General features: G+C 38.2%; 1 protein-coding gene across 1 annotated transcript in view; it reads left to right on the top strand.

Annotated features, from left to right (window-relative positions):
- Nucleotides 1-18,091, top strand: part of CEP192 (centrosomal protein 192) — a 91,223-nt gene that overhangs the window by 53,005 nt on the left and 20,127 nt on the right. The window contains exons 32-43 of the mRNA XM_075417258.1: nucleotides 71-134; nucleotides 811-950; nucleotides 1,097-1,189; nucleotides 2,510-2,625; nucleotides 4,743-4,919; nucleotides 6,756-6,846; nucleotides 7,624-7,800; nucleotides 8,358-8,618; nucleotides 8,824-8,942; nucleotides 11,010-11,119; nucleotides 15,134-15,275; nucleotides 17,564-17,736. Coding sequence (XP_075273373.1) covers nucleotides 71-134; nucleotides 811-950; nucleotides 1,097-1,189; nucleotides 2,510-2,625; nucleotides 4,743-4,919; nucleotides 6,756-6,846; nucleotides 7,624-7,800; nucleotides 8,358-8,618; nucleotides 8,824-8,942; nucleotides 11,010-11,119; nucleotides 15,134-15,275; nucleotides 17,564-17,736 — 1,663 coding nt within the window. The remainder of the gene's footprint in view (nucleotides 1-70; nucleotides 135-810; nucleotides 951-1,096; nucleotides 1,190-2,509; nucleotides 2,626-4,742; nucleotides 4,920-6,755; nucleotides 6,847-7,623; nucleotides 7,801-8,357; nucleotides 8,619-8,823; nucleotides 8,943-11,009; nucleotides 11,120-15,133; nucleotides 15,276-17,563; nucleotides 17,737-18,091) is intronic.

The raw sequence follows: 18,091 nt of genomic DNA on the forward strand, positions 1-18,091 counted from the left end.
ATTCTCTCCCCCCCTGCCCTTTCCCCTCCCCCCCCCCCCGATTAGATGAGTCAACCAATTTCTTTTTCAGGATCCTGAAGCTTTAACAGTTTGGGTTCTGTTCCATGCACCTAAGAAACAAATTTCTTGTTCAGGTATAGTAATTTGATTTTTATTTCAGATAAAGCAAATTCGACTTTTAATGTATGCATGCATTAGAATTGCAGGAACAGGCTGAAAATTTGAAATGAAACGTTCCATTTTTGGTTTGTGTCCTATTATTTTGGGTATCACATTAAATTTTAGTAACTGAAGGAGGCAGAATGCTTCTATGTCTTAATTGTTTAGATGTTAACAGGGGTTTTTATACTTCAGTATCAAGCTGTAGTTATCTACTGCAAGATGGGTGGAATTTGCTTTACTCCTTTTGCTGAGGGAATTAAATCATTGCTGAAGAAAACATTACACTGGTTGCGAAATAGATAAGAAGTTTGGAGGAACCTCTGAGTTTTTCTGGCATCCTAAATAGGAAATATTACGTATATCAGCTAGTTTGGCTAGTATGTTAAGATTTTTTTGTTTGTTTGCTTTAGGCATTATTTCAGCCACATTTGACAGAAGGGTAAAAGTCTTGAATAAGATCCTGTGAGATTTTATTTAAAAGAAAAAAAAAGAAGTGTTGCCAGGGTAATGGGGAGAATTTCTGTTAATATCACCACAACGTTAATATGTTAAGATTGGACAATAGCTGAAGTGAGACACACATCCATAGGAATCGCCTTTGCTGCTAGCAGACTTGCTTGCTTTTGTTACTCGTGGAATTGTTCCTAGATTCCTTGGGTCCAGCAGATGAATTCTTGGCAAGAGTTGATGTGGAAGTGGATAGTCCAGGACCTAGCAGTGTAATTAAAAGTATTCCTCTCCGAGCAAGAGCTGGAACAGCAAGGATACATGCTCCAAAGGACTTACAGGTTTGCATGTATTTACAAAGTCTGCTTTAATAATAGTTTGCCTCTCCTAGCCTACTTCTTTTGTAACGTTTGGTTTTATTGTGTATGTGTGTATACATACATACATACATACACACACACACACACACTTTACATGTATTTTCCAGACAATATATCTGTCTACTAGTGTGGGTTCAACAGCCAAACAGCAGCTGCCATTGAAAAATGCTGGAAACATTGGTGTACGTTTGAAAGTTAAGGTAGGTTGGTTTCTCCCTCTTGAAATCGTGAGTTTTGTGCTATTAATGTTGTATCGAAATCAGAGCCAAACCTTGGGATCTTAGCTTAACGGTGTGGTTTGACAAAAGGTTTGTAAGTTTACATAAGGGAGCCTGGAGCACAGGTTATTTTTTCCTCTAGCCTTCCAGTTGTGGGTGGCGACATCGGAAGAAACAGATGGACCTGGTCTATTAATGCATGGCTCCGTGGCTGGTGTCACTGCCACAATTCTGGGTTTTTCAATAATGGGATGGCCTACACAGCACCAGGCCTGCTGGCATCACGTGGGATTCACCTTTTGCTCATGAGCTAGTGGGGCTCATTAACAGAGCTTTAAACTAGATTTGAAGGGGAAGGGGGATAATATCGGGCTTGCCTGTAACAAGCTGTAGGATGGCATGCCCAGGTTAGAGGGACAGGGTGCTAGCGGTGGCCGTCAGCCTGTTGCTCTGAGATGTGCTGGCTACACTGGAGCATAGCTGAAGTCTTACAAAGATGAGCCAGGCGCTCCTCAGATAATAGGAGCCAACAGGGAAACACCACTGAAATACTTCAAAGGAGTTAAGGGATGTTCCTCTAAGGTGACATGGCCGGCAGCCCAGATGAAGTGCCTCTACACCAATGCATGCAGCATGGGCAACAAACAGGAGGAGCTGGAAGCCACCGTGCTGCTAGAAAGCTACAAACTGGTTGCTGTTACTGGAACTTGGTGGGGTAAATCCCGTGACTGGAGTGTGGCTATTGATGGCTACAGGCTGTTCAGAAGGGACAGGCGGGGAAAGACAGGCAGAGGCATTGCTGTCTACCTCAAGAAATGGATAGAGCATGAAGAGCTGTCCCTGAAGAACAGCCATGAGCAGGTTGAGGGTTATGAGCTCATGATTTCTTGGAGCACAGTCCATGGAAATAGGATACACGACAAGCATCAGAAATGCCACGTTGATGTGATGATACTGGATGCTGATTGATACCAGCAATTGTTGATGCCACCGTGGAGACTAGTGATGTTGCTTCACTAGTGGTGTACCATTGCCATGTTGTATTTACTGTTAAATTCTTTAAATCCGTGTGGCCCCTTTGGTGTTGTATACACAGTTGATGTTTTAAGATGTCTCTTTTAGAGGTATTTGTACTATAGTGTCCAATTTTTTCAAAGAGTTAAACTAGTGCAGGGTTATGGGGAAGTTCTGAAGGTGCCAGGTGCATTAGAATTGTCTGAACTGTATGTACAACCAAATTGTATTATATGTTGTAGAAATGTAACTCCCTCAACCTTCCTTTTTCCGCTTGCACACCTTCAGACATCAAATCAGGACAGTTGCTTTGCTGTTGAACCTGAGGATCTTTTCCTTCTTTCTGGAGAAGAACGAGAAGTGACTGTCCATTTTTTTCCAAAAAACATAAAGACCACAGAAAGGTAATATAACTGATTTTATGCTGCCTGTTTGAAACAGAGCTACTTTTGACCTTAACATCATGAACAAATTGCAGGTTTTACCCACAAGGGAAACTGAATTCAGTTGTTTTCGTGAGAGTCCTCATTTGTTACAAAGTAGACTTTTGCTAGGGTTCACCTGTTCCATAGATTCTCTGCCTCTTCTGCTGTACATAGCTTAATGAGTAGCTAGTATTTCCCATCACAGATCAACAGATGTCCTGAGACTTGTTTAGCGTAAATAAATGGAGTAAGTCCCTGAAGTCCTTTATATGGTTCTTGTTTCAAAAGTACAGCAAAGCTTTAAAATACTTAACCTTCAGCAGCCCTGTCAGTTGCTTCCGTCTTCTTCACTCTGCTGAGACAAGGAAAGTGTTACTTCTAAGCACAGGTCAGGATGAGAAGTATTCATTAATTTTGGCTGCCATAATCAAATGAAAGTTTGACTGTAAATTCTGTACAACACTAATACACGTGTTCCGTTTGTAGATGTAAGCATTCATATTTTTGCAGTTAGCACCTGTGGAACTTCATTCTGTGAAATAGACTTGATTGGTTCAACTGACCGTTCTAGTGTCATGTAAAAGCTTTTTGGCAATGGCAGGGGTCAGACTGATTTCTCCAGAGCAGCTTTTCCTCTTTTGTTACATGTTTTCCAGTTTCTGCTATAACAGAGCAAGAAAATGCAAAGGATGGACAAAGGAATCTGTCCAAAATATGTTGAGCTTCACTGTCTAGCTTAACTGGGCCTACCTAGTGCATTGAATCAAACAATGAGAAGTTCTGTGCTAATGACAGTGTGATCCTAGTGGATAGGAAGCAATGTGATTAGTCTTTGCTTTCCTGTGGCTTTATGCAGAACTGCTTTGCTTTACAGGCTCAAGGTACTCAGCAGGGTTAGAAACCTGCAGTCCACTTCCAAATGCTGCCAAAAGACTAATAAATTAATGAAAGCAGTAACAAGAGTTCATGTCCCTACTGATGGGATGCAGGGCTGTGTCAGTACGCATCGTAGGAATTCAATGATAGCTAAAGTGGAGTTTCTAGAGTTTCATTTTAGCTCCAAGTGGGTCTGCGCTATAGCAAATGCTTCAGCCTATTCTGTAAAAGCTTTATTTCCTTCTTGCTCTGTGCCTTTTTTCTATTTTTTTTTTCAGTTCTGTTTTTCTGACTTTTTTCCTCTCATTCCCTATATCATTGGTTAGATACTTCCAGTCTCCACTTCCTTCCATATATACTTTAGCGTTTTGTTTTGTTTCTCTGTTGGCTTTTGTCCCCCTTAATTAGGCAGGACTTTCTTTTTTCTAGTTCCTCTTCTGGTTGTTTTTTTCTTGTGTGTCTAGTTTCTTCTGGTTTTTCTTGCTAGTTACAATCAGCTTTCCTATTCAGTATTACCCCATTTCTTTGTTATTTGAATCTGTACTCCTGATGCTCTCATTCATCTGTTTCTCTGCTCTGCCTGAAGAAGGCAGTAGTCATCTGCACTGTGCTTGTGTCCTGCAGGGCAGTGGCTGTATCATGAACAGTCAGCTGTAGGTGGCTGCTTCCCTGTCTGTGGGCTCAGTGTGCTTTCTCGCACCAATCCCAGGAACCAAAGTGAGGAAAAAAAAATGTTGGGTTTGTGGCTTAGAATGCTGCGTTGTTAACAGGACTCAGTTTAATTTTGATGCTTCTCGGTATCTCACACTTGTAAAACTTCGTTGAAGTTTCACAGGTATTTCAAGAGGCACCTCTTTTGACTACGTAGAGACAACCAGACTTTGTTTCTCTCTTAAATCAGTCTGTCACAATAATCAGAAGTTAGCATGGGCAAAAAGCAATTTGCCTAGCTGTAGTCTCTGAAATACTTACCTGAACAATTTCCAGATTCAATACTTCAGGAGATTGCTTGGGGTACATGAGCCATGCATATTTACAGCCCAAAGGATTTAGATTCTGCTATGCCTAAAGCTGACCTTTGTCATTAAAAAGTATTTGTACTTTCACCTTAAGAGGGTAGTTTAAAAATGCCTATCTATAATTTATTTTTTTCCGTTATGTTTTGTATTTGTCAACTAATCTGGTTATGTGGTGGGATTTAAATTTATTTATTTTTAAAGTACTTTGAAAATCCTTGTGCTGCCATCTGGGCCTCAGTATGAAGTGGTAATAAAAGGTGAGGTGGAATCCGAGGAAAACAGGCGTGTGTCTACAGCTGCTGGCTGCTCAGACATCCCACCCATTCTCTCCAACAAGCAGTTCATTGCCTGGGGAGGAGTAAGGCTTGGAGCATCAGTGTAAGTATAAGCTGGATAGCCGTTCATATAGAGTATCATGTTAAGTTTTATTGTTAAGTGTTATATTGCACTTATTTGAAGTAAAACTTCCTTACTGTCCCTATTCACATTAATAATCTACAGGTGAAAAACTAAGCTGTTTTGTGACTGTAGTGAGAGAAGCAGTATGTTACAATTTTTTTGTGTGCAAGAAATTTTTGGAAGCGAACTGTGATCTTGTTTGAGCTTTTTGTATTCTTCGGGACTCTTTAGCTATCGCTAGAATAACATCTGATTCTGTGAGATAGTGTGTTGTGTAAGTAGAAGTGTACTGGCAAATATTATACAAGCAAGTTGATGGAAAAAAATCTGTTTGTTCTTTTGACACCTACCTGAAATAAATTACTATGCTTGTTTTTCTTCAATTCATCCATTAACACTAGAAGAATCCAGTCTGGTAGTGTAATTTGACCATCTGAATAGCACAGGCTGTTGAACTTCCCTGAATTAATTTATTTGAATTTGAATGTGTTTCAGTGCTAAAACTTTTAGTGATGGAGAATGCATTGCATTCCTAATTATGATTACTTTATCCTTCAGACTAGTTCTTGTCTGAACTTTTATAGTTTTAAATTCACAGCTTCAGTATTCCATGATTTAGTGAAACTGTTTGTAATTGTCTAGATATACTTTGCTTCCTTTGTATGCAAAAGCTGTAAGTTTTGCAGATCTCTGGACTTGTAGTAAGTATTACTTTAGGGACTAATCCACTGTTGTTTTGGTACTGAACTTTATGAGCAATCTAATAAAATTCCCGATTGTTTAAAAGTGATCTGTGTTTATAACCAAGAACTGTTTCTGACAGCTATACTTGTATTTTTCTGTTTTGTTAAGATAGTGTATTTCTAACATGGTAGTTTTGGCCGTTTGGTGTTTGGAAATAATTTTCTTTTCCATGTATGCTGCTACTTTTTTCTTTTCTGTTCCTGCTGATAAATAGTTTTGATTCACCATTGGTTTTAGGAAGCTGAAATTATTTTAAAAATTTTTTTTCAGAGTATAAACCAGTGTCTGCCACTGAAAACTGCAGAGAGGCTTTGCGTGCGTGCGCTCTTGCTAGCGCTCTCTCGCGCTCTCTCCATCCTCCTCTTCAATTCTAACTGCATGATCCTTCCTCTTTCTTTATGTTTTTTCCGGTTTTACAGCTTGTCACATTCTTCCGTGATTGTTTTTTGACTTGTGAAAATGACAAAGACACTCATTCTTCTTGCTGGAGGGGTTTTCTTCCTCGGTCAAGGAAGGATCTGAGTACTAGAAGCCTGCTCAATGCCAGGATATATCAGAGAGAAAAAAGTTTACTTTTTGGTCAGCCCGATGCTACGAAGTGGCCATGACTTTCTGTGGCACTATCATGTTGAAAAGTACAGGAAAAGTAAAAGTTATCCTTAACTTAGTTCTTTACAACTGTTCCAGTGCATATGGGCAATATTACTCACAAGAGTCTGTTTCTGCATAACTAAGTGTAACGAATTTTTATATTGACACAACTGCTGCTTGCTTTAAAAGTTCAAGCTGTTAAGTACAATACTTGAACTTCAGAAAAGCTGTATTTATATGTACTTTGAGGTTGGTTTGCTGTATGAGGATTGATGTGTAATTGTGTGTAATATTGTAAGGTTTGTAAGTTGGAGAATACAGAAGTAACTTTCTAGGTAACATATTCTCTTTTATGAAGAGGTGATTTTTTTTTTCCCGTGGAATGACTTTAAAATTGACTATCCCATTTTGATTGTTTCCATAAATACACATGTGCAGTTAATTTACAATTGCTGTAACACATAACTTCCTATGTTTCAGCCAGCAGAAGTTAACTCTAAGAAATGACTCTCCATCTGTGACCCAGCATTTAAGACTGTTGATAAGAGGCCAGGATCAAGACTGCTTTCAGGTAACTGTCATGAAAATTTCTCTTCAGTGTTTAGGGCAACTATCAGGATATGTTTGTAATAAAAATGTCTTTACCCTGAAGGGTTATTCCTTTATAAATGTCAGCCACTAGCAGGCTGTGTGAGTATTTGTGCTGACATTGCCAAGATGGACATGGCAGCAGAGCTTAAGCTGCGCTGGCAGCCTTAGGAAGAGCTGAAACTATTACAGTGCTGCAGCAAATTGGAGCTCAGTTTACAGCTCTGTAAGCTGCCGTAGCACTGGCAGAGTAAACAGTCAGTGGCATTTCTTGTAGGAGGGATTCCAGACCTCACTCCAAGGGACTCAGTGTACATGAGGGAGGGAGGAAAGAAAAACTGGAATTAGCTTTGGGGGATTACTGTAACTAGAGGGTTTTTTTTTTTTTTTGTTACTTAGTCCACATAATTCATGTCCTCTTTTTTCCTTAGATGTTCAGATCTGATATCTAAAATCTTCAGCTGAGAGGGAATTAATGTAGTGCTGGTGAAGTTCATCCTTACCATATTGTGCATTGAAAGCAAAATCACTGCGGTCTAAACTGGGAGGCATTGATATACTCGTTGTGGGAATATAAAGTATCTTGAACTTGGTCTTTTCTGTTGCATGTTAAGCGTTGCAACCTTATATATGTGCCGTTGTCAGCTGGGTTAATCCAGGTTTTGAAGAAGTTAATTTTGAGTTAGTAGTGAAGTAAGTCTTACTACTATATGTTTTTTCCTGTTGTAGTCACTCACTTGCGATGTCTTTGTTTTTATAGCTGCAGAGTATCTTTGGATCAGAAGAACGCTTAACTAGTAATTGGGAACTCAAAATCCATCCCAAAGAAGATACTAACATATACTTGATGTTTACACCTACTCGAATAACTTGCTTCTTTGCAAAGCTGGAAATCAAACAGCTGGGGATTCGATCAAAGCCAGGAATTAAGTTTACTGTAAGAGTCCCAACCTAACTTCTAATAATTTTAAACATACATTTTTCATAATTATTTTAAATCTAGTACTGAATAGCTGTTTCTATCAAAAAGTTGAAACTCTTCCATAGACACTGTGCATATCTGTATACTTGATAAAGATTGTGAGGGCACTAAATTTTTCAGTTTGAACATTAGCCTTAATTTTGCATGCACTTTTTCCCCTTGTAAAGAAATAAAGATTTTTATGTCCTGTGTTAAAAAGTAGCCCAAGACTTCAACTCAATTTTAACCTTAACTGTCAAAAAAAAAAAGGCTGAACTTTTCTTCTTTTATAGGTAGGCCTTAAATGAATTTTCAGTAAAACTTGAAACAGGCTGAATAAACTTAGGCCTTTTTATTTCTTGCGGTCTTTTCAGTTCAGATTTTAAGCATTTTCATTTGTCTTTCTTTAACTCTTTATATAGTTTACCATAGTTGTATAGAAATTTTAGTAAGAAGCTTTTTCATTTGAAGTACTATTTTTTTGGTGATATTTTTTTTTTTTCTTTCCTTGTCCCTCCCCCCACCCCCACCAGATACCATTATCTGGATATGGAGGAACAAGCAATATAACTTTAGAAAATGTTACAAAACTGTCAGATAGTTACGTGGTAACATTGAATGGATTATTGCCTGCAAGATTAAGGAAGGGTTCCTTCCACATAAGAAATACAGGTTCTCGGGCTGCCTATGTTAAAGCACTGTGCTTTGAAAACCTACGGACAGAAACAGTTATGGATCCTCAGGTGATGATGGTATCTCCAGAGAAGTTTGTACTAAGAGAAGGAACATGTGAAGTAAGTATAATACCTGATTCTCAGCAAGTTTTATTAAGTTAAATTAAAATAAAAGGGAGAATGTGTCTGACTTGTTCTGTTTTAAAATCTCATTAGCTTGTGTTAAATCCTGTTTCACTTGTAATGCAGTAATTTATTGACTCATATTCCAAACGTTAGTACTAACAATAAGATTTTTTTCTGAGTGTCTTGTCTATTTTATCAGGTGATTACTATAACATGGAATCTAATGGAAAAGGAAAAGAACTTCCATAAAACAAACCCATTGGTATCAACAGTATGTTTTTTTTGTGGAGATGAAGTTTCTAGGCAGCAGTATCGTGGGTAAGATGTACTTTGCTATTGTAACAGAGACAGATGTTTAATAAAAAGTTAAAACTAGAAATATATGCTACCATGAGCGTGGTTTTAACATGCTTCCAAAAATAGCAAGAACAAACCAAAAGACATTGATGGTATGGAGAGATCTAGTAAGTCTTACATCTGGTAGGTTGTTTGGTGGGGGTCTGCTTTGTTTATTTGTGGTTTTGTTTGCATACTTAGCTACAATCCTGGTTAAGCGTTTTATTTTCTTTTTACATTCTTGAATTTGAGTGGGTTGGGTTTTAGGGAAAACTTCCTTTTTTTTAATCAGGAGAGAGTTGTGTTCTATATTGGTGTATCTCTTTCCATTATGTATGTAGCTTTAATTTTTAAAGAAAAGGCTTGTAAAAGGAGTAGTATTAAGTTTTGAACAAGATATGCGTCTTGGTCTGCTGAATTCTGTTAAGGAAGACACTGTTTGAGTAGATGTGTATGTGAGAGAAATAACATCCACGTGTACTTGTAACACACTAAATTTGTGGAATATATCTTACTGAGCTTAACTAGAGGCTATGTTACTCTCCATTTCAGTTTGCATAACTGAAATGCGCAAAAATGGCATACTCTGCTTCTAATAACCTAAGTGGCACTTCTGACCTGTGCTGTGTATGGTGTATAGACATAATGCAAAATGTTAAGAATAGGTAAAGCACGAAGGTGCTGGTGGTCATCATTCAGTGCAAAATTTCAGAATGGCATTATTTCACTATTGCTTTTAAATATGATTGCCTGAAACTTTATGAAAGTCATTGTATGTATTATTATCCAAATAAAGTATTAAACATAGTTGAATTTAACTGTATGACTTTCAGTAAAAAGCTAATGGAATAGCTGCGTGTTTGACCTGCTTGACAGAAAACTGGCTTATCTTAAATACTTAAGATGATGCTCGTTACTGGTTTTTCTGTGTGAACTCTCTTGTCTGAGGCAATGCTCACTATCATTGAATCCTTCTGAAAGGGCAAAAATACCTAGGTAAAAGCTTTGATCTACGAATCAACAGAAAACCCATTGAGAAGCTTGATGCACCTCTATAGGTAGTGTTGGAAGCTTTTTTTTTTTTTTATTCAGACTCTGGACATTGGTACATGAGTAAAATTATTTGCTGGTGATTTTAATAGTGAGCAGGTATGGCATTTTGTTCTTGAACATGGTGGTCTGGTTGGTTGTTTCTTACTGGGAGCTCCTCTGAAGTCTCCCTTGCTAATTTGAAAGAGATGCTTATTTCTCAGAGTGATTGAGTACTGTAAGCCAGTCAAGCCCTCTTCTGTAATTGTGTACTAGAACGAGAATGTGATTTGGGACTTAGGGGCAGGAATATGAAATGAGTAATCTGCCTAGTCTGCCAACTCGTGGCTCAAGTTCTTCAGTCCAAAAATACACATAGTCAGCAGCCTGTTAAGTAGCTTAGACCTGAGAGTTAGTAGTGCTGAGGTATTCTTTCTACTTCCACAGCTCTGACCATGTCTGAGTGCCAGCTTTCCCCTTACTGACCTGTACCTTCCCATTTTTCCTAGGACTACTTACATCTCTATGCCTCCCAGTCTTTTCTGTCCTGTTGGCAGTCATGCTCCTTGGCTCCATGTTCCTGCCTTTGGCTGGCACTTGCTGCCACTCTGCCATTGACTAGTCAATTTTTCCCCTCAAAAGGCTTTCGCTGGTGACCAAAATAGCATTCTGCTGCTTCCTGTGGTGATTGAAAAAATCACTCAGAAGCCTGATATATATATATATATATCAGAAATCTAGGTAGGTGTGACTGACAGCAGAGAACAAGTGTCTTGGAAAGACAAGTTTATGGTAGCCATTATTTCAGTAGTTCCTTTTATGGTGCAGCAATAGAGCAGGTTTTTCTTTAGCCATTTTAAGATTATGTAAAGATTTCAGTTTTAAACAAATGCTTGCAGATTGGAGCTTGGTGTATTTGAGAAATGATAAAATGATGCTGGATTCTTAACAATCTTGTCAAATTGTTGTTTCCAATACTTTGTGTAATTTAATGACTCTTGTTTCTTATCTCTTTTACAGAGCTATGATGTATAAACTTGAGGTAGAAAAACACATAATCCCAGAAAACAGCTTATTGAGGAACATTGTATTTGATGAAGAATTTCAAGGGGAGCAGCTTGTGACAGAAGGTGAGCCTAGGACTTGTTAAAAGAAAAATGTAGTATTTGTTTTTGGGTGGAAAAATGTGCTTTTAGACTTGAATCTTGGTTATTTTTCCACTATTTCTTTTTTTATAAACATAGAAGCAAAATTCTCAATTTGGACATATGTACTGGGTTTGTGTGGCAATGTTTTGGTAGCAGGGCAGCTACAGGGGTGGCGTCTGTGAGAAGCTGCCAGAAGCTGCCCCTGTGTCTGATAGAGCCAATACCAGCCAGCTCCAAGACAGACCCGCTGCTGGCCGAGGCTGAGCCCATCAGCAATGGTGGTCGCGCCTCTGTGATGACATATTTAAGAAGGGGGGGAAAAAAGCTGCTGTGCAACAGCAGCCAGAGATAGGAGTGAGAATATGTGAGAGAAATAGCTCTGCAGACACGAGTGAAGGAGGAGGGGGAGGGTGTTTTAGTTTCTGTTTCTCATTACCCTACTCTGATTTTACTGGTAATAAATTAAATTAATTTTCTCCAAGTCGAGCCTGTTTTGCCTGTGGCAGTAATTGGTGAGTGATCTCCCCCTGCCCTTAACTTGACCCATGAGCCTTTCGTTGTATTTTCTCTCCCCTGTCCAGCTGAGCAGGGGAATGACAGAGCAGCTTTGGTGGGCACCTGGTGTCCAGCCAGGGCCAACCCACTACAATGGAACTTCATTTCTTTCATGTAATGTCTGTCTACTTAAACAATTTACTGTACTTTTCTCCAAGCAAAATGTAAGCCTAGTCTATGAATGTTGTAACATTAAAAATGCTCAGTTTATTTGGAGAATATTTGCTGTAATAATTGGGAAAGATCCAGTTTCTCGCACACAGATATATTTGAAGGTTGAGAGGCAGAGAACTTCGCTGACATTGAAATATTTCCCTTTTTTTGTTTTTTTTGGTACTTCTGCTTGCGTTAGCAAGGAATTTATTAAAAAAGAATGCCGCATATTCTAAAGGTGTCCTTAAAAAAAACAAACACCCCCCAAGTCCCCCCCCCTCCAAACCAACCCCGTCCCCCAACTGTTGAATCCCATAAGTGTCATGCACAAGTTTCATGTCAAACCCTATTTCTTGAACTAGTTCTGTTCCCATATGGAAAGATTCTACTGTTCTAAGGCTACACCTGAATGAATGTTGTAGCCCAATTCTTTCCCTAGAGATCGTGTGTTGTCTTTATTAGAAAGAGTAAAGATTGATCGTTCATCTTGGTTGAGGTGAAATTCTAGTGAAGATAGGATATTTGGGTTCTGGATTATGCTCTGAGGTTGTTAAACCAGTATTAGAGCCTAGACATCCTTGATTATCTCTTATTGCCTTATCTAGAGTTGTGCTAATGGTAGCTTAATTTTTTTCTTTCTGCAGAAAACAATGCCTACGTCTTGCATCTTTATGTTTTTCTGTCTCTTTCTGAGAGCATACTTTCCTGAGTTTGTGAAATATAGCTGATTGTTCCCTATTTGGTCACAATTGTTTTATTTAATCAAACTTATTTATCTTGGACATAAAAGATCCTTGCTCTCCTATGTACTACTTTCTGAACTCAATCTATAAATTTGAGGTGAAGACCGCTGTCACAAATAAAAAGGAGACAGACTTGTATAACACTGCAAATATCCCTTCCAGAAGGGGTGCTGGAAGAGTAGCTCTTGGAAAAGTGAATTAGGTTACTCTTACTCATTTTAACAACTATACAAACTTCAAGCCCTTCCTTTCCTTCTTATCACACAGTGATGTCCAGTGAGCATGGCGCAATCTTATTTTACACACATTAGAGTTCACTCACTTTTCAATGGGAATGTCCATGAGTTGTTTTGTTTTTTTTTTTTTTGTTACATGTGCTTCTAAGTCAAATACCTTGCAGGAACTAATAGTAGTACCTAGAATTAAGAAATTGGATTTTTTTTTTTCATGTTTTATGTAAGATGCTATCTTTTAGGTGAAAGTTATTTTTTCAACATCTAAATGCTTATTTTTACTTTTTGGCCTTTTCAATGGAAGGCTGTTAGAGGTGATGCTGTAAAAAAGCTCAAAGAATAGAATGACTTGGCTATAAGGATTGCTTTTAATGTAAAGTTGGATCCTTAGACTGTTCTGGTGTCTCCATTCCTCATTGCCTTAACCCACAGATGTATTTGAAAAACTTATGAAGAAATTCCATACTAATGTTAGTGTTTGAAATAGTGTGGTGTCAGTTTTTCACCAGTCTGCCCGCTTGATGCATCAGTGTGGTGTGGTTCAGGGCCAGCAGCTGGGGGGATCCGCGCTGTACGTGTGGGTGTTCCCAGTAATGAGCCTCCATGCCGGTCAGCCAGGGAGGGAACAGGATGAGGCCATTGGTGCTGTTTGTGTTTGCGTGAGTGCTGAGTGTTTCTGTCTGGGTTGGTCTGCGTGGCTGGCTCTCTGCGTGTGGGGGTGTGTGTGTGATAGCTGGGAACACATGCTCAACCTGGCTACTGGTTGGGCTGGTGGCAGCGTTGCCTCTTTGAGGGTACCAGATTCCACTACTCTAACACCAAGGTGGTTTACTGCATAATCCAACATCTTTCACATGCTGATCTAATATATTTCTAGTTGGTAAGGTATGCTTCAATTAGTAATTGAACAGAGACAGTGGTTGTTGATATTTAACATCTGGCAACTATTTATTCTGAAGGAGTCTGAATTGTTTTGTGACTTCTGTACTTGGGTCATCGAAATTAATTTAGTTTGCAATGCATATTAGCATCTTGTCTGCATATGGATGTATTGTTAAAGAGGAGGGAAGGAATTCTGATCAAGTATTCTTTGCAAGATCCTTTTCTGCGTTTCTGGGTATCAGATGATGTACTTCACCATATTCTACAGGAACTCAGCCTTTGTATAAAGTTATTTCTGTCTGTGATTGTGAAGATGGCACCATCATGCAGTTTACGTGGTGTAATTTGGGTCTGAACTTGTGTACTGTGGCCTTGGCGTTCAAAGTTATCTTAATGATATAATGAACTAGCCATTTGGATATTTTAAGTTGGTGAAAATGGGATAGGCTGTAAGAGTTAAATATTTTAATGGGATATTTTAAAATCGGGATTTTCGGAACTGAGTGGAATTCAGTTGGGGCATCAGGGAGGGAGCAGAAGAAACTTAAAGTAGGAGTAATGGTAATCCTAAAGAGAGAACATATTTCTGTACTGAGTTTTGTTATATATCTGACAGAATAAATAAATTATTTCTTCCAAAAAATACATTTTTCTAGACATCCTTTTACAAGACTTAGCTTTGTTAACAAGTTTCCAGATGCATGTAAATTTGAACTAAAAACGCGTTTATGACAGATGTTGCTCTGTTTTACCTGTAGCTGAGTTGTAGAAGCTATATACAAATACTAATAATTGTCCCTGGTTTCTACTACTCAGCAAAGGAAATAATGGTTGGATCAAATGTATCCTGTGTGAGAAGTGTTCATTTCTTTGTTCTGTCTGTTCAACATGAAATGGCTCAAAACCAAGGAGAAAACTTTGACTTGATTATTAAACTTTTCGATGAAACATTTTATTATTTTTAGATCATACTCTTACATTCCTGAACTTTTGGATATTTACAGGTATAATGGACTAAATAATGAGGTGTTAGACTGAGTAGACTGATTAATTGAAAAATAACTTCTCTCAAGTTGAATCTCTTTCTGTGAAGCCTTAGAAATGTATGAGTCTTATTTGGCAGGGTAGAAAAAGTAAAATTTAACTTTAATTTGGCACAGAATCGGATTAATATATACCATTTGTATAAAGGTGGAAAGCATGTATTTTATAATTAAAAAGGTAAAATTGGTGTGTATTTATATGTTATGTCTCATGCTAATGTTGATTTATGTCTGGTAGCTGAACTTTTAGTAAGTAATTTTTTGAATGATCTAGAATATTTTAGCAAACAGATTATTAACTAGGTCTGTATCCCAAATCTCTGTTGTGTAATTTCTGAGTATTATAGATTTGTTCTTATTAGAATTTCTCTATTACTCTCATTTTAGTATGTGATATCCCACGGGGGACAAATGATATCCATCTTTTCTATGCAAACATGCGAAAGGTTATCCTTTCTGTGGTTGGATGTTCCACTTTTGATCAGGATGGACTTCAGCAGCCTCCTGGACGTCATTTGGAGTCAGACAGGTAGTACAACTGTAAGGCTACCTGTCAGATAGCACCTGACTGGGGTGCATCTCCTTTCGTTGAAGGATTTTTAATGTCAGTGATGAAAAGAGCTGGCTCTATGAGAATAGCTCTAATGAATTTCTAGATTGTTCTTCCTGCTGTTGTTCTCCAAAAATTGTTCCTTTGGCTGACACCATTCACTTTATCTGCATCTTCCTATTCTTCATCTCAAGAAACTATTTTTTTCTATAGGCACTTCTGAAGTGCGTTTGTTGTTACAGTCATAATAGGACTATAACCACTTCATTCCTTGTAATGAATTTTTGACGTCTGGGATGGAAATAGAGACATATTACAAAGACCTAGTGGCCTTTTCCTTGTTCAGCCCATATGCCAGCCTTTCAGTGTGGCATGTACTGTACTCACCAAAAGAAAGATCAGTGCTGAGGCCACTTCCACCCCCCATCAGTCCCTCAAATGAAATGGTCCATTACTGGGGGGATTTCTTTGAAGGACTGGCAGAGACTTGGTCTTTGAAAAAAGACTTGTCACTTTTGTTTAAGACAGGTTGCTGTAGCATTTGGAGCCCTGAAAAGGGAAAGAAACCTCCAAATCCTGTACAAGTCCTACTTACTAAGATATTGTAGCATAAAACCAGAGTAAAAATGGGTTGACTTTAACACTACAAGGAATATATTTGCCTAGGTTGTTTCTTGAGTCTTCATGTTTTTTCTTCTTGACATCCTGTTACATAGGTGATGAGAGGGTCCTACACAGTCCTGTTGTGTTTAACATTGACATATGTAGATGTTGTCTTGGAATTGCTTGTACCTGTTGAACTCCAGTTGCTGAGTATTTTGGGACACTTGACAGGCTTGTCGGCTAGCAAGGTGTTTGTCAGGCATAGTGGGATTCCGCAGCTAGATGTTGGAAACAAATATCTGCAGCAGCAAGCAGGACATTTCTCTTAATTGGTGGTTGTAATTTGTTTGCTTTTTCCACTAGATAGCCTGTCAGTTCTTCTAGATTTAAATTTATTCCCTGGCTAAGCATCATGAGAATCTTCATTTTCTGAGTCAGCTGTAATTCTTAGAGGAGATCTGTGTCAGCTGCTTATCTGACTGTTGGGACATTCTGTGTCAAGGAATTAAGTGAATCAGTTGCCTTCCTGGTTCCATTGCTATCTTAAGAGATGAATTCTCACAGGTATCAGTACAGTTGTCCTGAACTGAGTCAGGATTCTCAGAAGCATTAAAAGCAGAAGTAGAAATAATAGGAGGAAGAGCTGTATGTTTGCACAGTGTTGTATGGAGCAAAAGTTCTCTATTTTTCTTAAATTGTTGATTTCTGCTTTTATTTTAGTATTTAAAATCAAACTTGTGAGTTGAGCTTTTAACTTAGGAAAATACACTGAATCCTAAAATAACAGCCTCCTAACTTTCATACAGGAGCTTATCTGCTGTGTATTTTGCAAGTAAAGGTGTGAAATACTAGGCCAAGAAGAGGATGGAGGGATTGGAGCATCTGTCTTGCAAGGAGATACTGAAGAGATGGGTTTACTTAGTGTTGAGAAGAGAAGGCTCCAGCAATGGGAGGATCCCATTGGCGTGTATAAATACTTGGTAGGGAAGGAAAGAAGAGGAAGACAAAGTCTTCCCAGTGGCATCCAGTGACAGAACAAGAGGCAATGGACACAGACTGAAATTCAAGAAACTCAATTTGAGGAAACATCAGAAAAGAAACATGAGAAAAAAAAAACCCTTTTTTTCTTTTTTTCTTTCTTTCTTTTTTTGGTGAGGGTAGTCAGACACCAGAACAGGTTGCCCTGAGAAGCTGTAAAGTCTTCATCTGTGGAGACATTAAAAACCTGACTGTACAATGTCCTGAGTAAGCTGCTGTAGCTGACCCTACTTTGAGCACAGGTGGTGGACTGGGTGATCTCCAGATGTCCCTACTGACCTCCAGTGTTTTTTGAAACCTGACTTGCATTGCCTTATTTCTTTAAACAGTACCTTCCTAATCTGAATAAAGAAATATAGAGAAAGTATTTTGCTTTATTAGCACATGAAGGTAATTGTATATTTTAGTACCTTCCACTTCTAAACACTCTGTGAAAAAGCTGTGTCATGATATAGCTGCTGAATTAATTTTTTTTCTTAATAATGGAGAAATGAATTAAATTGAAGGCCTATGTAGAGAACATTGCATTTCAGTACTAAATTTTGAGAAATACTAAGAATGAGTTATTATAAGTACTCATAGGTTGTTTGTATGACTACTTTTGCTTAATGCAATCTTATTTTCAGATTTGAGAAGTCTGTCAGACATATCAATGCAACTTTGGATGTTCTTCCTGTTAAAGGACCTCAAAGTCATCCATTACCAGTAAAAACTGATGATCTGGTGCAGAATAAATTAGATGATCAGCAAACTTGGGCTGTTAAACCTGAGTACTTGACACTGACATCTCCTTCTATTAGTAAGTATTTTTTGAAGTGAATAAAATAACCATTCTAGTATTAAAATAAGTGTACTGCATACTATGTAATTATTTTGCGGTTGTAAATGTGGCTTGGTCAACAACCTTGCTGCAGTAGCTGTAAATCTAAACAGCAAACTTGGTTTGAACACAGTTTTGGTTGAAGTGTCAGAGGTAGTGTGTTCTGTGTGTGTATGCATGTAATACGCACTGCATACCTGCGAAGATTTTAAAACATTGTGAAGGTAAAAATAGAGCATAAAACGTGTTATCTGAATTGGTGTATCTGAATCGTGGGCGGTTCTGTGGATTTTGGGGCATGTTAGCTTTTCATAGCTTTTTTTGTATTACTTTT

This window comes from Opisthocomus hoazin, chromosome 3 (assembly GCF_030867145.1).
Source record: "Opisthocomus hoazin isolate bOpiHoa1 chromosome 3, bOpiHoa1.hap1, whole genome shotgun sequence".
Lineage (NCBI taxonomy): Eukaryota > Metazoa > Chordata > Aves > Opisthocomiformes > Opisthocomidae > Opisthocomus > Opisthocomus hoazin.